General features: G+C 40.5%; 2 protein-coding genes across 2 annotated transcripts in view; both read left to right on the plus strand.

The window, feature by feature from the left end:
• The window catches only part of LOC141017013 (sodium- and chloride-dependent GABA transporter 2-like), a 12,758-nt gene extending 11,263 nt beyond the window's left edge, over nt 1-1,495 (plus strand). The window contains exons 15-18 of the mRNA XM_073491634.1: nt 463-565; nt 726-826; nt 934-1,104; nt 1,385-1,495. Coding sequence (XP_073347735.1) covers nt 463-565; nt 726-826; nt 934-1,104; nt 1,385-1,495 — 486 coding nt within the window. The remainder of the gene's footprint in view (nt 1-462; nt 566-725; nt 827-933; nt 1,105-1,384) is intronic.
• A 9,080-nt stretch (nt 1,496-10,575) lies between these two features.
• Nucleotides 10,576-17,626, plus strand: LOC141017014 (sodium- and chloride-dependent GABA transporter 2-like). Its single transcript, XM_073491635.1, has 14 exons — nt 10,576-10,759; nt 10,883-11,017; nt 11,152-11,292; nt 11,466-11,550; nt 11,625-11,757; nt 11,897-12,031; nt 12,886-12,989; nt 13,088-13,212; nt 13,796-13,908; nt 14,015-14,152; nt 14,273-14,375; nt 16,740-16,840; nt 16,990-17,160; nt 17,501-17,626. Exons 1-14 carry the CDS (start codon nt 10,576-10,578, stop codon nt 17,624-17,626), a joined length of 1,794 nt encoding a protein of 597 aa, XP_073347736.1.
• The last annotated feature ends 382 nt before the right edge of the window (nt 17,627-18,008 follow it).

Raw genomic sequence — 18,008 nt, forward strand, 5'->3', positions numbered from 1 at the left:
TTTTAGGAATCTTGTTATTTTAATCGGAATTCAGATAAAATAAATTAATTATAATATATAAATTAAAATATGCTATTTTGTCTCTGATGCAGCATGCAATCTGCATAGTAACTAGTAACTAAAGTTATCAAATAAATGTAGTGAGTCAAAAGTAAAATATTTGCCTCCAAAATATGGTGGAGTGGAAGTATGAAGTAACAGGAAATTGAAATACTTGAAAAAAGAGGAGAAGTAGATCAAAAATGTACTTAAGTACAATACTTGAGTAAATGTACTTAGTTACATTCCGCCACTGAGTATGAGTTTATTTGCTTCACTTGTGAACTTAAAACTGCTAATAAATTCTGTACCTGTCTTTCTCTGTGTCAAATCAGGTCGATCTCAGGTTTCACCTCTGAACAAAACATATTTTTTCTGTCTCCTTTCTCTTCCTGCCTCTTTCTTCTCTGTTATGTGCTCTAGGGAGGACTTTATGTATTTCTGCTGTTTGACTACTACGCCTGCAGTGGAATGCCAATTATGCTTTTTGGCATTTTGCAGTCCATTTGTGTGGGATGGATATTTGGTGAGCAACAAAATCATTTTACTCAAGGGCAATCATAAGTGGAAGTAGCACATGTGCTTTCAAGAATGTGGATTTAAAAGTACAGAATATTCAAGTAACACCAGTGCTTGGTCGCATTCTTTAAAGGTTGATAAAGCTAATATTGTGTTCTGTCTGCAAGGTGCTGATGATTATTACAAGAAAATAAAGGAAATGATTGGCTACTACCCCTCGCCTTATATGAAATATTGCTGGAAGTTCTTCACACCATTGGCCTGTGCTGTAAGTAAATCTATGTGAAGCTCAGGAGACAAAGTCAAGACTGGACAGGAAGATTAAAGTGTATACTGTTCATTGATGTTTCCTGGATGTATCTTCTTCTTTAACAGGGAACACTGCTTTTCTCTCTGATCAAGTTCACCCCTCTGAAATACAACAACACCTACCAGTACCCCTGGTGGGGCCACGCCATTGGAATATTTTTTGTTCTCTCTTCAGTTCTCCCGACTCCTCTGATGCTTCTCTATAGTATGGTGGTAACACCGGGAACAGTGACACAGGTAAGTTTACTTGTCTTATACTGATAGACAGTGTACCACGGTCAAATCAGTGTATCAATTTACAGTAAAAGGCCAATTCCTTTCTGCAATTAAACCCTTTTGCATCTTACAGGGCACCACACTTGCTAACTAGTTTATGTAACTCGAGCAAGACTTTGCAACAATGTGCTCAAAGTTCCCCTGAGAGAAAGTTAATGTCACCATTTTCTAGTTCTTTGAAGTCCGTTACAATGCAAGTGATCTTCAGTCTAATTCAGTGGCAACTTTGGTCTTTTTACAGAGAGTCAAAACTTTATGCACTCCAGCAGCCGACCTGCGTGATGCATCACCGAAGAAGACTCTTGACCCTGAACAACCTCTATCTAACACAGAGCTCTGTGCTTTAACTTAAAAAAAGTGTCAGTACTGAAGGTGAGTCACTGAAGATGCTTTTCCACTGCATCATTTTCCATATAGTACACTTTGAACCCTCCGTTACCCATGGCAACTGTACCTTAACGCCAGATCCACTGCGGACAGTATCCTTAAATATAGTCGGGGTTGTTACCAGCTGGCTTTGAGGTAACCACTTTCACTTTCCCAGCAGTTGGAAAACAACAGGGGAGGCTGGTCTTAACTCTTAATAAGCTGCTGCATTTATTAACTGACACACTGTGACGTTACTGCCCGACTAAGACGGAAAAGCACTGAAAAAGCACGAAATGAAATCCTACTTCCCCAGTAGCATTCATACTGTACGTTTCGCAGACGATGGCATGAGTTACTTGGAAAAGATGCAGTGTAGGGAGCGTTTGCAATGTTGGAAACACTAAAAGGTGGGGGTTAAAACACTGCAGATCACTGATTGGTCAGTCCGAACAGCCAGAGTCACCTCGTACAGGTACCTCAACATAGGGATGAGGATAAAAACAGTGACAGTGGAAACACAAAATAAGCGTTCCAAGGTGCAACAAACTAAACGGAACTAAACTGAACCACTCGGTGGAAATGGGGCTTTGGCTTAATTGACCTCAGTGATTGGTGTTGGTCAGAATAATTTGGCTGTTCTGTTTCAGGATATTCATGATCTTCTCGGTACACTCAATATTCATAATAACCAGAATCCTACACTCTGCAGTGATCCATAGAGGATGATCAGATTGCATTGACATAATTATGCATACCCATGTAAAAACTTGTAGTGTACTCTGACTGATGCTGTAGCATGGAGCTAGTGAAAGGAGGCCAGAATGTATGCAATGTGATAATCAGTCTGGCATTCTATAAAAGTTCAAGCTTTTAATACTGGAGTTCTGTAGACCAGAGACATTACAGGATGTTACACACACTGTAATCTAAATTAGCTGCATGCGGTTTACAAAGCTTGAAGTAATAATTCATATTAATCATCGTTTGATTTTGCCTCTTGTCCTCACCTCCACTGTCTTTATCTGCCACATCGGTGCATAACTCTGTAGGTGGCTAAAGAAAAGTTAAATTGTTCAGTCCCCTAGTAAATTAATATCAGCATTTAATATAGTAATAATTGTTATTTGTCTTCGTCCTCACAGAAACTGATTGTTTGCACCCCAGAAGACCTCGTGAGTGCAGTGCTTGCCTGGTTTCAGCAAAGTTACACATGTGAAATTATGTAACTTTGTTCTTGTGTTTATTGTGTATACAGAATAATGGATTATCAGAGCTGGTTAAAGGCCCAATCTTTTTGTATACTGTATTTCATAATATTAAATAGATGTATAATTTTTTTATTTTGAAGTTTAAATTTGAGGTTACAGGATTAAACTGTGTAAAAGAAAAAATACTACTTTCGGGCTTCATCATCATCATCAAACAGTAACTTAGATTTATCTCTGTATTAAAAGATGTACCATTCAGTGTGTGAGTTACAGTAATTCGAGTCAGTTGTTCATTTCTTACAAGGATTGTGCCTTTAAATCTAAAAGAGTCTTGAGTATGAAATGATGCCGTTGGATAAGTGTGAGCTGTGTGATAATTGGCTGTCGCCTCATTTGTAATTGTAGTGGCACTTTCTGTGATTAAGGAACTTACAAACAAGAACTGTCTTTCTGAAGTTTTATCATCACACTGTACCTGTGCAAGTGCAAAAAAGGTTTCAGGTTTAAGGGTGAGAGTCTTCTGTTACACGAGATGTTTATACACCCAGTGAGAACGTAGATGATAACCTGATGACAACATAACTTATTATCCTCTAACAGACAGTCTGCAGCTGCCTCTTTGATTTGTAGAATATCATCTTTGTCTTAAAGGCTTAATGGTTTGACAATCATAATACATATATATCTTCCTGCAGGGACACGGTGCAGTTACTGGCCTGTAGAACACTGAAAGGTGAACTGCACTGCTGTTCAAGAACTTAATAATTGCTTTCAAAAAGAAACAATATGTACATGTGGTGAAAATATTTTACCTATGTGAAAATCAATGTGAGAACTATTGTCATTGGGCAACCAACAAATAATCAACTTGTAATGGATTACTTTTTCTTAAGTAACTTCCCCAACATTGACCACAATCATGTATGCTTGTTTTTGTGACCTTTAAAATTGAGTAATGTGATTTCCTATTTTGTGATTTTGTTTTTCTTCACTTTTCTTTTTTCTTTTGTTTTTTTTAATCTTGTATGTGAAAAGTAAGCGAAGGTTGCATGAGGACAAGAATCTACTTCACCAACATACACGTGTAGCATCAGAGAGACACACACACAAACTAACACACACAAAGTAAAACACATCACCCCTAGATCCAGATAATATAGATTGCTGGCACTTGGACGGTGTCAGCAGGACAAATGAAGCAGGCTTTGAAGGTGAAATATGTAAGAATTCTTGTTTAAAACATAAAAATGAACTAAAAATGTGAATAAATAACGGTTTTGATGTTATGTCCATATTGTGTAGCAGAGATATCTAACTACGTTAGCATGCTAAAGAGCTAACCCTGGAAATAAAGTCACCATACAGAGACTCAGCTCTTTCAACATTGTAGCTGTAAATGTTTTCCTTAAAAATGAAATGGAAAACACAATAAATGTCAAATACAGTACAGTTTCTTAGGGGAGACCAAACAACCTCAACAATACAAAAACACATCTACACAATGACACACAAATATCAATGTATGTCCATTTTCTTCCATTTATCCGCGGTTGGGTCGCAGTTGCAACAGGTTAAGTTGGGTATTTGAGTCATCCCGCTCCCCAGCAATGTTTTCCAGCTCCTCCTGGGGGATCTTGAAGCTTTTCATGAACAAGATCCTAAAATACTTAAAGATCTTTACTTGAGGCAGCAACTCACCAAAACCTAAAGAACAGTTGCCTCAGACTTAGGTCATCTTAGGTAGTGCTTCACACTTGGCTGCAAACCGCCCCAGTGTGTACTAAAGGTCTAATGAAGCCAACAGCCCTTATGTTGTCTGCGTAAAGCAGAAATGCAGGAGGTTCCTGCGTCATAAATCTGCTCACCAAAAGCTTCCTGAGCTAGACAAGTGTCATTTTTACCTCCCTCTGAAGATTCAGAAGAGGTTAAAAGTAAAAAAAACCAAAATGAGATGAAGCCCTTACTCACAACTTCTCATGCTGCTTGCTAATGCTCTAATGCTTAGAAATACGTTCACATATGTAGTAGCGTTTTCTGCTCTCTTTTTGTTCCCTGAAAGCTACCACTTTGTGGCTGAGTTGGTTTCTGATGAAGTTAAAGATGAGGAGAGGAGTGGTTCAGGTTGGTCCCTATGACCATTTATTGTAACCAGTTTGTTTTACAGAAAACTTGTTGTATATAGAAATAAAATAAACTGAGAAAGGCCTTCAATATCACGGTCCACACGGTATCACACACGGTCAAAAAACTGTATGCTCTCTCAGCCATGGCCAGATGCCGTGGCTTCCAGTTCTTAAGACCTTCCCCCTGGCTCCACCCTCAGCAGCCTCCCAAGCGACCTCTAGGTGGGGACAGACCTGTGGCCACACAATCACTCACTCAACCATTCACTCACTCATTCTCATATACAAATACACACACCCATGCATACACACACACACACACACACCCACACCCACTCACAGACTGCTTAGAAGAAAGAAAATATAATAAACGTAAAGCTCAATTTGGCTCCTACAAACACAATGGATAAAAACAACATATCTAGGCCAGATAAAACAAGTTTCTGCTTAGTCATGCTTGGGCGGAATCACACCCTCATCTTAAGACAGAGAAATTCGTGACTTGATGAGGCCCCAACTGCCAGCTCACTTGCCTCGTTCTCACACTGTGACCAATCCGTTCATAAATCATAACAATGTATAGGGCCGCCAGGCAGAAATCTGCACCACTCTGCTGTAGTCATGCTTGGGTGGAATCACAACCTCATCTTGCTAAATTTCGCTCTGTACCGCTTGTCATGATTGTTTTGTTATTTTGTGATTATGCCCTCATGTGTCTCTTCTTGCTTTTCAGTTCCTCCTGTGTGTTTTTCCCTCCCAGTGCTTTTCCACTCGTTTCCTCACCTGTTCCTCTTCCCTCCTTATTCCACCTGTTCCTAATCCCCTTGTTAGTGTCTGTGTATATAGTCTTTTTTGTTACGTTTTGGGGTTATGCTAGAGGAGGACCCAAGCGCAGACACACAGGAACACACACAGGAGGCAGGATAAGGGGAACGAAAAGTGGGCTTAATTTAAATAAAGCTAAAAGTACCAAACACAAGAAATCTAGACAAGCCAATAAAGGATCAAAGGGACCAAAAACGAAGTAGCAACTAAAAAGCTTAAACAAAGTGCAACAGAAAAGCAAAGTTCAACTCAAATGAAAAAACAAGGAACCAAAATCCAAACACACCAAATGGGGAGACACTGGAGGAGCGACAGAGTGACAGGAGACAACAGGGAACATCACAGAGGAATGACCGACTGAACTGACAAACACATGAGGGAGAACAAAGACTATATACACAGACACTAACGAGGGGATCAGGAACAGGTGGAGTGAGGAGGGAAGAGGAACAGGTGGCTGCTTGGTTACTGGATGCCAGGCTATAGTTTACGCTAAAATTAAACCTGATTGTAGGCCGGTTTGTCCCAAGTCTGTGATCCGTGTATTAGCCCAGGTTACACATGATCCCGCACATGTAGGAAAAAGGGGATTTAATGGTAAAAAGTTTAGTATTAGTTTAGTGTAAATAAATCAAAGTCCATTAATACATTTGTGCCTTAAAGGCAGAGGTGGTAAGTAACAACAAGTACAAATACTTTGTTTCTGTACTTCAGTAGATTTTTCAGGTATCTACACTCTACTTGAGTATTCATTTTTCTGACAACTTTTCACGTTTACTCCCTACATCACATATATCTGTACTTTTGAGTCCTTATATTTTCAAAACAGGCTCATTACTTTAGTTTTAGTGCATTTGAGGGGAATTATAGATTTTTTTTTTGCGCCATTGCACTCCGCCTTCCTAACATGACTGATTTTAATCAGGGCATAGAGCACACTGCAGCCATAGCAAGATAAAATACCGTAAATGACGTCGCAAAAGACAGAAGAGGGTGAGTGGACTGGGGAGAAAGGGTGTGCTTTACCAACCCAAAATGTTGGTATCTGACATCTTGTGATCCAGTTTGTGAGATATCTGACTATTGAGTCTCATTCCCAACTCATCAAATACACTTTGGGTTGCTGGCCGGCCCAACCTACCACCCTAAAGATTCAGTATTTAATGAGTTGGGAATTTAACCCGACAATCAACTATCTTACAAATAGTTTATCTTTCCATAACCTTAACAACACGCTAAAGATACATTCAATAGAATATATAGTAGATATACGTCATTTTAACCTCTCCAGCTTTCACCTGTCTAAGCTGTGCTTTGAGTGTATGATGGCATTAGCATGCTAACATGCCACATTAATGTGTGAACATAGGCTGCATGCTTACAGTTAGAACACCTATTTGCTTGAGTTTTTTGGGACCCATGAATGTCTCGCAATCAATCAAATAACAATAAATGATAATAACCAAACAACGATGAGAGTTCATTTCGGGAGAATAATCAACAGTCTTGCAGTGTGGTGCACAGGGAACAATCTACTGCTCACCGTCAGCAAAACCAAGGAGCTGATTGAGGCAAAGACACACACCATACTGTACATCAGCGGAGCTCAGGGGTAGCAGGTTATAGGTTCCTTGGAATTACCATGACTGAGAACCTATGTAGGTCATCACACATCACCACCCTGGTTTAAAAAGCACAGAAAAGGCTCTACTTCCTCGGGAAACTTAGGAAGGCTAAATTCTGGAGCAAGATTCTGGTCAAGTTTTACAGATTTATGGAAACATCACAAACTGGCATGGTTCGTTCCCAGGACAGGAAGGCTTGACATTGGGTCATTAAAACCACCCAAAACATCACTGGTACCCATCTACAAGTTCCTGTGGCAAATGCCTCACTATTGACACTCACAAGTAGGCAAGTGCTCTGGTTTTAAATAGGCGGCAGAAAATATTTTCCTGGTTTTAACATCTGTCCCAGTTGAATTTGTAATTGAATAGCCCTGGCATAGACGGAAGATATTTTATGTAGAACTTCATTAACATAATTGAGTGTGATACCACAGCCAGTTAAGTATTCCTGTCCGTATTGTCTCCATCTTTGATGATCATAAACTTCCCTCCTCCTTTTTTGAAGCACAGAAAGATACATTTTCAAACATTACTCAGGCGGTGATTTTTCCAGCAACTGCTAAAAATGAATTCTTGTTTGTTTGCACCTGTTTGTGCTTCCCTGTCAGGGCCCTGACATTGCATGGCCCTGGATCCTAGTCAGCGGCCCAGCTGACACCTCTGCCTTCGTCACCAGTATCCAGGCTGTCACCTTTTGCACCTTTAGCCCCTCCCCCTTATCTATACTTTTCTTCATGTCACTCTTGCTTTGTTCCCTGTTTTCATTGATAAACTTCTTCACATGCTGCCTTTGTGTTTCCCACCTGCTAGTCTGCCCCACATCGATGAGTTTCACCTATCAATCATCAGATTCCCTGGCTAGTGTATTTAGTCAGTGTGTTCTCCTTTCTCCGTGCCACTTCGTCTTAGTACCTTGAGGGTCTAGTGTTCCAGCCTTTTCATAGTGTATTTTCTCAGATTTGTGTAGTTTCCCTAAACTTTGCCTGGTTTCATTGGACTCTGATTTACTGCCTGCTCCTGACAGATTTGTCTGCTTTATTGGACAGCTTGGACCTCTGCCTGCCTCATCTTTACCGTAAGCCTTTTGTACAGAGAATTCTTGCATTAAAATGATTTAACTGCACCAGCTGCGTCTCTGTGATCTGCATCTAGGTCCTACCACTTGTTTTCCTGGTCTCTGTAGGGATGCAGCTAACGGTTATTTTCATTGCGATTAATCTGCTCTAAGGATCAATCGATTAATCCATGAAATCTCCCCAAAAATTGACAATCCCCATTTAACTCTGGGGATTGTTTGAGAGCATTTATTTTTAAGAAAATGTGGATGGTAATCTGAACTCATCCGACCCAAATAAAGATGTTCTTTTCCACAGTACCACAATGTGTCAATCTATTTGAAAATCTATGATCAAACACAGTAGTGGGTAGACTACTGAGAAAAAGTACAAAGAAAATACGTTCTAAAAGGTTTTAAAGGAGTACTATGTAGTTTTGGGGAAGACATTTTTTAATCAGAAGAGAAAGATCTTAAGTGGCTGATTTTTGATTGCGAGGTAGTTTGGAAAACTCTGTTTGGCCCCAGAATTAGCATTAGCTCATTAGCTTATTAATTAGAGGATTCTACATTTTGCTCGTAGGAAAGATGAGTCTTGAGTCAAATAACTTGTAATGAATATAAAATTTAACAGATGTCAATGGGTTAAAGCAAATTAAATACCTACAGTTCAAGTAGCATCTTAACAATCTGACACACTTATTCTGGTCATATATAGGCCGACCTAATCCACACATTCAGGAAGTTATGGAAAGCCTCCTTCATGCAGCAGATAGTGATAACTCAACAGGTTCATTGTAACTGGTACAGCCCTGTCAATCACTGGCTGCACAGCATTTTCCTATGTTTTGTTTGATGATAACATGTTCTGCCCTATCAACATAGGTGTCAGTGTGTCTTTTGTCAGTGTCAAAGCTATAGGAAGACTGGTATGTTGATCCAGGTCAGACATATATGTGTGTGCATAAAGGCTTACAGACGTCACTGAGGCCTGACTTTAAGTAATCACTATTATCTATTCAGCTCTGAGAGAATTCAGACATTTATCAGAAGTTAATTTGGAATTAAAACACATATCACCTTCACTGTAACAAATCTCTTGCTTAACTGTTTCTGGTACATTTTTTGTGTTGCATTGAGTAGTGATATTGAGTCTGCAAATTACAATAACCAGTGACTTTAAGTTGACATGAATATTTTAATTCTCTATATATTCTGTACACATTTGCTGTCTCCTCTTTCTTCAAAATGTGCAGAAAAAATTTGCTCTTTCTCTTTAATAAGAACATTTAAACATTATTCTAAACATTATTTTGCACCTATGTTTAGCCCGTTTAAAATGAAGGACTTAACTTTGGTCCAAACTGTTTTGGTCTTAACCAACTAATTGATGCACAACATGCTGAACAATCTGCATTAGGTTCAGCAACCTTGCATCTGAATTGTTAAACTGTTTAGCGACTTTGCTGTGAAATGTCTGATGTTTCAGAAATGTGGACACATGTTGAGGAAGCCGGTAGGCTTTTTAATCTAATCGGTGTCCTCCATACATGATGTAGTAGAAAGGTCACTGGAACGTGTAAGTTTATTTCTATTGCACCATTCAGACACAAGGAAATGTAAAGTGCTTTACAGGGCCATGGTAAATACAATAAAAATAAGACATTAAGAAATTGTGAAATTGGATTTAAAAGACAATAAAAGTGAAAAACGGGAGTGAGCCAATAAATACTAACAGATTTTTAAATGTGTCAGTTACTGAAAAACAACCTTCTCAGTGATCTTTGAAAATGTAACTTTTATATGGGCATGTATTTGTTAATTGCTCAGGCATGCAGATTAGATCATTTTAAAAGAGGCTCAATAACTGCAGCCTTCAGGGCCCTTGGGAAAAAAGCCGAACAAAATGAACACATTAAGTCAGACGTCATAGACTGTCCGTGTGTATCTTACTTTCAGCTACTTTGTTAAGCCTGGGTCCGTCTCCTCTTTTGTCCTTCGCTGCTGCAATTGTCGTTTCTCCTTAAAACATCCATGTTGCTGTTATCTTTGTTGTTGTTGGATAAGGGCTGAGAAAGAATGCATCAAGTACAAAAGTAACATTTGAATTACAGGGCAGACTCTGCTCTGCTCAATGGAAATTTCTTTGGATTTTTTTTTCTTCTTTCAAGTTCACTATGAATTAAATCATTGTCATCACATTTCAACACAGCAGACCTGTCCTGATGGAGCCAGCAAGTAATCCAGAAGAGAAGAATGATGACAGCAATCAAAATGATGCTCCAGCAAAGTGTAATAAGAGAGGCCAGTGGGCCAACAAGAGGGAGTTCATTTTGGCAGTAATTGGAGAAATTGTTGGTCTGGGCAATGTTTGGAGATTTCCCTATCTGTGCTTCAAAAATGGAGGAGGTAAGGAAGTGATTGAAAGTCTTCCTGTATTGTACTTCAAACCTCAGAAGAGAACAGACTGGAAGAATTGTATTGAATCATTAACATTTAGTGTTTTGTACTTTGCTAAATTCTTTCCTGCAGGGGTTTTCTTGATCCCCTATGTTTTGATCCTGCTCACTTGTGGGATCCCCCTCTTCTTTCTGGAGGTATCAGTGGGACAGTTAACTGGTCAGGCTGGAATCACATGTTGGCGGAGAATATGTCCTTTATTTCAAGGTATTGATAATTTAGCTACACATTCAACACAGTGCAAGAAGTATTTCAATTCTGGCTGACATTACTTGTTTTTAAATAAGTATCTAATGCTGCATGTACCTAATGTTCAAACCTTTTTGAATTCTTTAAAATAGGTTTAGGCTACAGCAATCAAATGACATCACTTTACATGGTGATGTATTATATTGTCATCCTGGCCTGGGCCTTCCTCTACCTCTTCTCCTCCTTCCACACTGTACTGCCCTGGACCAGCTGTAACAACACCTGGAACACAGGTACACATCTGCATTACATTGGTGCCATAACATTATATACAACGTGTACTGTATAAAAAAAAGCAACAAAATGGTGCACTTTTTGTTTAAGTCTGTCTTAATCTCAACATAGTAACACACTCTAAAGATTTCTAGCTGCTCTAACTTGTTTCTTTTCATTCTTCCTCTGTAAGAGAACTGCACTGATAACCATCAAAACGATTCATTTTATGGCCAAATAAATGAAAATGCAACGTCTTCAGTTAAAGAGTTCTGGCAGTAAGTACTGATATGATATGAACTATTTTGAGTCATAAAAATATATGTTGACATCATTTTCTTCCTGCACACAGGAGGAGAGTCCTGGGATTGTCTGGAGGGATTGAGGAGATGGGAAGTATCCGCTGGGACCTGGCTGGATGTCTTGTGCTCAGCTGGATCATTTGTTACTTCTGTGTCTGGAAAGGTGTGAAGTCATCAGGAAAGGTGCACGTATACATTTGTTCTGCTCATGAAACTTCAGATTGCATAAGATGTTGTTTTGACATGCAAAATCATGAGCCTAAACCTTGATGTCAAAATGAAACACTGTTGAATGCAGAATGTATTGGTGCTCCTCTCTCAGGTCGTCTACTTCACAGCCACCTTTCCTTACATGATGTTGATCGTATTGCTGATCCGTGGTCTGACACTGCCAGGAGCTGCAGATGGAATACGATTTTACCTTTCTCCTGATTTGACCCGCCTGGCGGATCCTCAGGTGAGATGTATGGGCGAGTGATGAGTAGATGTATAACTGATCAAATGTACGGAACTTATTTGGCTGACACTGCATACTTACAGTGAAGGACTTCGACACACTCTGATGTTAGTATCCTCCACTCAATATTACTCATTATTCAAGACCAAAACCAAAACGTAGTTCATCTTGACAAATGTTCTGTGTGTAGCCAAAATCTAGTCTTTCATTCACTGTCCTGCTTGCCCAAACTATTTTTGACAGTAAGAGGCACTCAACAACACACCTATGTCTTGAGTCCACTAGTCACTGCTGTTTTCCTTGCTGACCCACAACTGATTTACCAAAGCAAAGTTAGATGATCTCCGGGACAAGACGGGCCTGACTTACAAAAGAGTTATGAAAGAGATCATTGTTGACTTCAAGGGGAACTGTCCCAACCACATTCCACTCTACAACAACGGCACTACTGTGGACCTTTGTGCTTTTGACAAAGGTCCTGGGGGTGCACATCACGGACAACCTGACCTGGACCCTGAACACCTCATCCCTGGCCAAGAGAGACCAGCAACGCTTGCTCTTCAAAGAACAAAGAGAACGCAACCCATGGGCCCATAGAGCCTGTGTGCTACAGTCCTACAGTCCAGTTGAGAACATGTGCATTAGAGACTTCCTCTTACTTTGGACGGGTTTGCGTCACATGTTTTATTTTCATCTTCGCATGATGCATCGTTAAGATCTGAGACACACTTATTCAGAACTGCTGAGCCAAGTAAACATCAGTGTCATATATACTGATTAGAAGTATAAATATCATGTGGGTAATAAAATACGAAGAGGCATATAACGATTACAACTCATTCAACTGTTTTTAGGTGTGGATGGATGCTGGGAGCCAGATATTATTCTCCTATGCTGTCTGCGAAGGCTGTTTGCCAGCTTTGGGAAGCTACAACAAATACAACAACAACTGCTACAAGTAAGAAAAACAACTATTTTCTATGAACTTACTTTTTATGCCTTTTACCTGTTGGTGTGATGGAGGATACAGCACATAATAATCTTTTTTAATTCCAGAGACACGTTTGCCTTGTGCATACTAAACAGTGTAACCAGCATTGTTGCTGGCTTTGCAGTCTTCTCTGTACTCGGCTTCATGTCGTATGAGTTGGGTGTCGACATCTCAACGGTGGCTGAGTCAGGTATGGGATTGGGAGGGATGGGAAGTATTTCTCCTGTCTCTGGATAGATTTTGTCACCACCATAGCGTCACAGCTGTACAAGATGCAGTCATGAAACTTTACAGTTGTAACAGTTGTTACAAGTGTGCAGTTGAGATCAGAATGAAGGACATGTTTAAAGATGGATGTGCCTGAAATCGGGGGTTAATGGATCACTCTATTCCAGTTTCAATCATTCCAGTCCATTTGAAAGATTAGACAACAACAGCCCAAATTGGTGTGTATAGTGTAATGAAACAGTTTGAATTTGGCAAAACAGGGGACTGTACCATGTTTAATGTAGTGCATGCCTTCTATCAAACAAGGCAACATCTTAGCAAAACACATACAGTATACTATATGTCAATACCAACATAGGTTGAAAGGTGACAATGCGTGGATGGTTAGGCATATTGAATAGAGAAAGTTTTCAGTTTTAATTTCCGACCACACTGGGAACACAAGCTCAGCAGCTCATTGGCTTTTATCAAAATGACCCTACCCATAAGCACATAATGATCTATAAGAAAACTAATGTCTAACCTAGTTTGCCATCCGCTTGTAGGTCCAGGTCTGGCATTCATTGCCTACCCTCGGGCAGTGGCCATGATGCCTTTACCTCAACTCTGGGCTGCCTTCTTCTTCATTATGATAATCTTCCTTGGAGTGGACAGTGAGGTAAAGTGGCACCATTGATCTCATACTGGCTTGTTGACTAAATTGTAAGTATGATGTAGAACATGTAACAAATGTGAACAGGAGCCATTTTATCTTTCACCCACAGTTTGTGGTTCTGGAAGGCTTGGTGACGTCCATATCTGACCTGTATCCATCCTTCTTTCTCACTGGTCATCGACGTAAACTTCTTCTGCTCTTCATCTGTGCTGTTTCCTTTTGTATTGGCCTGATTATGGTGACTGAGGTAAGAGTTCATTTGTTTAGCCTTTGCATTTCTCTCTTTCTCTGTGTCAAATAGGTCTTGCCTTTAACCCTTTGACCAAACATATGTTTCTGCCCCTTTCTTCTCTGTTATGTGCTTTAGGGAGGACTTTATGTTTTTCTGCTGTTCGACTACTATGCCTGCAGTGGAATGCCAATCATGTTATGTGCCATTTTGGAGTCCATTTGCGTGGGATGGATATTTGGTGAGCAGCAAAATCATTTGTTTCAAGGAGGATAAAATTACAATTTTATTTATTAATCATAATTAACACATGTGCTTTTTAAAAATGTGCAATCAAAAATACAGTATATTAAAAAGGTCACCTGTAGCACTGTATATTTAGGCTTTGTTGAACCCCAAAGTAGCAGAAGCCCTTTCAACTATAACTAACTACTATAATTAATAACTCTTCCAATTTAGGTGAGACTTAAGGTATTTAAGGTTTAAGGTTCCTGTTGTGAGCGTAAATAACCTCAAATTATAATGTGGATGAAGGTTGTCAGTCATGGTTTAGGTTTCTGATGACCCCCAGCTTGTGCTCGAGTGGGGCACAAGCTTGTGCAGACAGAGAGGAAGAGACGAAAAAAAAAAATGCTGTTCAGTGCAGCCAGGACTGCACAGATTTGTACATTGCAGAGACAAAACAACCTCTCCATAAACAAATGGCACAACACAGGAGGGACAACTCCTCAGGTCAAGACTCTGCTGTCCACTTACATCTGAAGAAGAAAAATCATTCCTTTGAGGACAACAATGTAAACATCTTAGCCAGAGAAGAGAGATGGTTTGAAAGAGGAGTAAAAGAATCCATCTATGTCAAACTGGAACAACCGTCCTTGAACAGAGGAGGTGGCCTACGACATTACTTATGCCGTCACTGCACGGTCCACCTACTACTCTCAGCTTATTCACTCTGGCTCCAAAAACCCCAAGACTCTTTTCTCCACCATCAACAAACTCCTCAAACCCTGCGACAACACCCTCGCCTCCTTCACAGTCAACAAATGCAACTCCTTCCTGGCATCCTTTCAGTCTAAGATCGACACTATCTACAATCAACTTAGCACTTCCCCCCCCCATTACAGCCTCTCCACCTCTCACCCCCCCCATCACCACCACCACTACTCAACCTCTGTCACAGTTTACCCCTGTCTCTCCCCTGGAACTCCTCCCCATTATCACCAAGATAAAAAACTCTACTTCTGTTCTGGACCCTATCCCATCCTCCATCGTGAAATCCTGCCTCCCTACAATCTCCCCATTAATCGCCATCATTATTAACTCCTCCCTCTCCTCTGGCTCTGTCCCCGAATCCCTCAAACTGGCCGCTGTCACCCCCATCCTCAAAAAACCCGGCCTGGATCCTGACATCATCTCAAACTTCCGTCCTATCTCAAACCTCCCTTTCCTGTCAAAGATTCTGGAACGTGTTGTCGCCTCACAAATCCAAACCCACCTCCACTCTCATGAACTGTACGAACCTTTTCAATCTGGATTTCGCCCCAAACACAGCACCGAAACCGCTCTCCTGAAAATTACCAACGACCTCCTCCTCTCTGCAGACTCCGGCCACCTCAGTATACTCATCCTCCTTGACCTCACTGCAGCCTTCGACACCATCAACCACTCCATCCTCCTGTCCCGCCTGCAAACATTTCTCAACATCACCGGCTCCGCTCTTTCCTGGCTCAAATCCTACCTCTCAGACAGACAACAGTTCATCCATGTCAACAACTGCTCCTCCTCCACTGCCCCCCTGCTTCAAGGCGTCCCCCAGGGCTCAGTGCTTGGCCCACTCCTCTTCATCATCTATCTACTCCCCCTTGGCTCCATCATCCGTCGGCATGGTCTCCGTTTTCACTGCTATGCCGACGACATCCAACTCCACATCTCCACAAAATCCATCACCCCTGCCACCCACTCTACCCTCACAAACTGCCTGTCAGAACTACAATCATGGCTGCAAAAAAACTTTCTGAAACTAAACAGTGACAAATCTGAAATCATACTCATTGGCCCAAAACATCTCACCACAACGACTTCTCCTCTATCGCACCATGCACCTGTGTTTATGCACCATGCACTTGATTTTATGTATTCTTGTATGTATTCTATTCTTGTAAAGTGTCTTTGAGAGTTTTTAAAAGCGCTGTACAAATAAAATGTATTATTATTATTATTATTACTTATCACCCACCTACAATGGTGTACTGAGTTTCATCCCCAGACACCTTAACAACCACTCACACATGGGCTCACCTAGCCCTAGCAACCCACATGAAGGCCGGTTGCATCAACGACCCACAAGTGGCCCTAACGACTCTGAAACTCAGAGCTTACAGTGTCCTTAATGACTCTGTAAGGACTCCCTCACAGTATAAAAGCCTGCAACTCCCCTCCAGTTAGTTAGACCTGAGGAAGCCTCTTGGATGAAACGTCTTCAACAAATTGAACAACGTCCAGTTGCTTACTATATAGCACCTAGGACTCAAAATATAATGTTTTCTCCGTGTTTGATCACATGCTTTAAAGGTTGATATAGCTAATATTGTGTTATGTCTGCAAGGTGCTGATCATTATTACAAGAAGATAAAGGAAATGATTGGCTACTACCCTTCGCCTTATATGAAATATTGCTGGAGGTTCCTCACACCATTGGCTTGTACTGTAAGTAAATTTATGGGGAAGTTCAGGAGACAAAGTCAAGCTGGACATTCAACTGAAAAATGGGACAAGAAGACAAAAAATATCTGTGGTGACTAAAAATGTATGCTGTTCATTAAATGTTCCCTGTATGTCTCTTCTTTCATTAACAGGGAATATTGCTTTTCTCACTGGTCAAGTTCACCCCTCTGACATACAACAGCACCTACCAGTACCCCGGATGGGGCTATGCCATTGGAATAGTTCTTGCTCTCTCTTCAGTTTTCCCGACTCCACTGTGGATTCTCTATAGCATCGCAGTAACCCCAGGAACAGTGAGACAGGTAAGTCTATGGGACAGTGGGGGACTCAAGGGCAAAAATATAAAATAAAAAGGGCACCAGCTGTATGCGGTGGGACACCTGCGCACAGAAAGTTGTGATTCATTTCACACTAGAAGACACTTTGTCAAGTTTTTTATCGATCATAGGGGAATCTAAGAAGTACAGCTGTCTGTCCATCAGGAAACTCCTTGAAATATGATCCAGTTTCAACAAAATCAGTGAATAAAGTCATAAAGTTGTGTTTGTTTCTTACAGTAATCAGTGAGGCCGCTCCCCTGGAAATATTGACGTCTGTTGTTTGTCCAACCTAATTCTTGTCCCATTTCTTGTTTCTTTATAGAGACTGAAAACTTTGTGTACTCCAGCAGCCAACCTGCATGATGCATCACCAAAGAAGACCCTTGACCCAGAAACACCTCTATCACAAGCAGAGCTGTGTGCTTTAACTGAAAAAACAAAAAACTGACAGGTCTGAAGGTGAGTCACGTAATAGAGACATCAGTGCATAGATGCTCAAAGTTGAATGGTCTATTACTGATGTAATTTAACTTTGGTGTTTAAGGACATTGATGATCTTCTCAGTACACTCAAACAATAGGTTCTGGTAGAATTCATAATAGCAGTACATTGGGTCAGTAACATAACCAGCATCCTGCACCTCTGAGGTGATCCATAAAGGATGATCAAAATATACACGGACATGATAATGCACGGCCATGTATTGACTTGCAGTATACTCTCACTGATGCTTCAGGATGAAGCTAGTGAAGAGAGGCCAGAATGAATTAATGTACATGATATTTACTTTGACACTTTATAAAAGTTCAAGTTTTTAATACAGTAGTTCT

The sequence above is a fragment of the Pagrus major genome, chromosome 21 (assembly GCF_040436345.1).
Source record: "Pagrus major chromosome 21, Pma_NU_1.0".
In the NCBI taxonomy this organism is placed as follows: domain Eukaryota; kingdom Metazoa; phylum Chordata; class Actinopteri; order Spariformes; family Sparidae; genus Pagrus; species Pagrus major.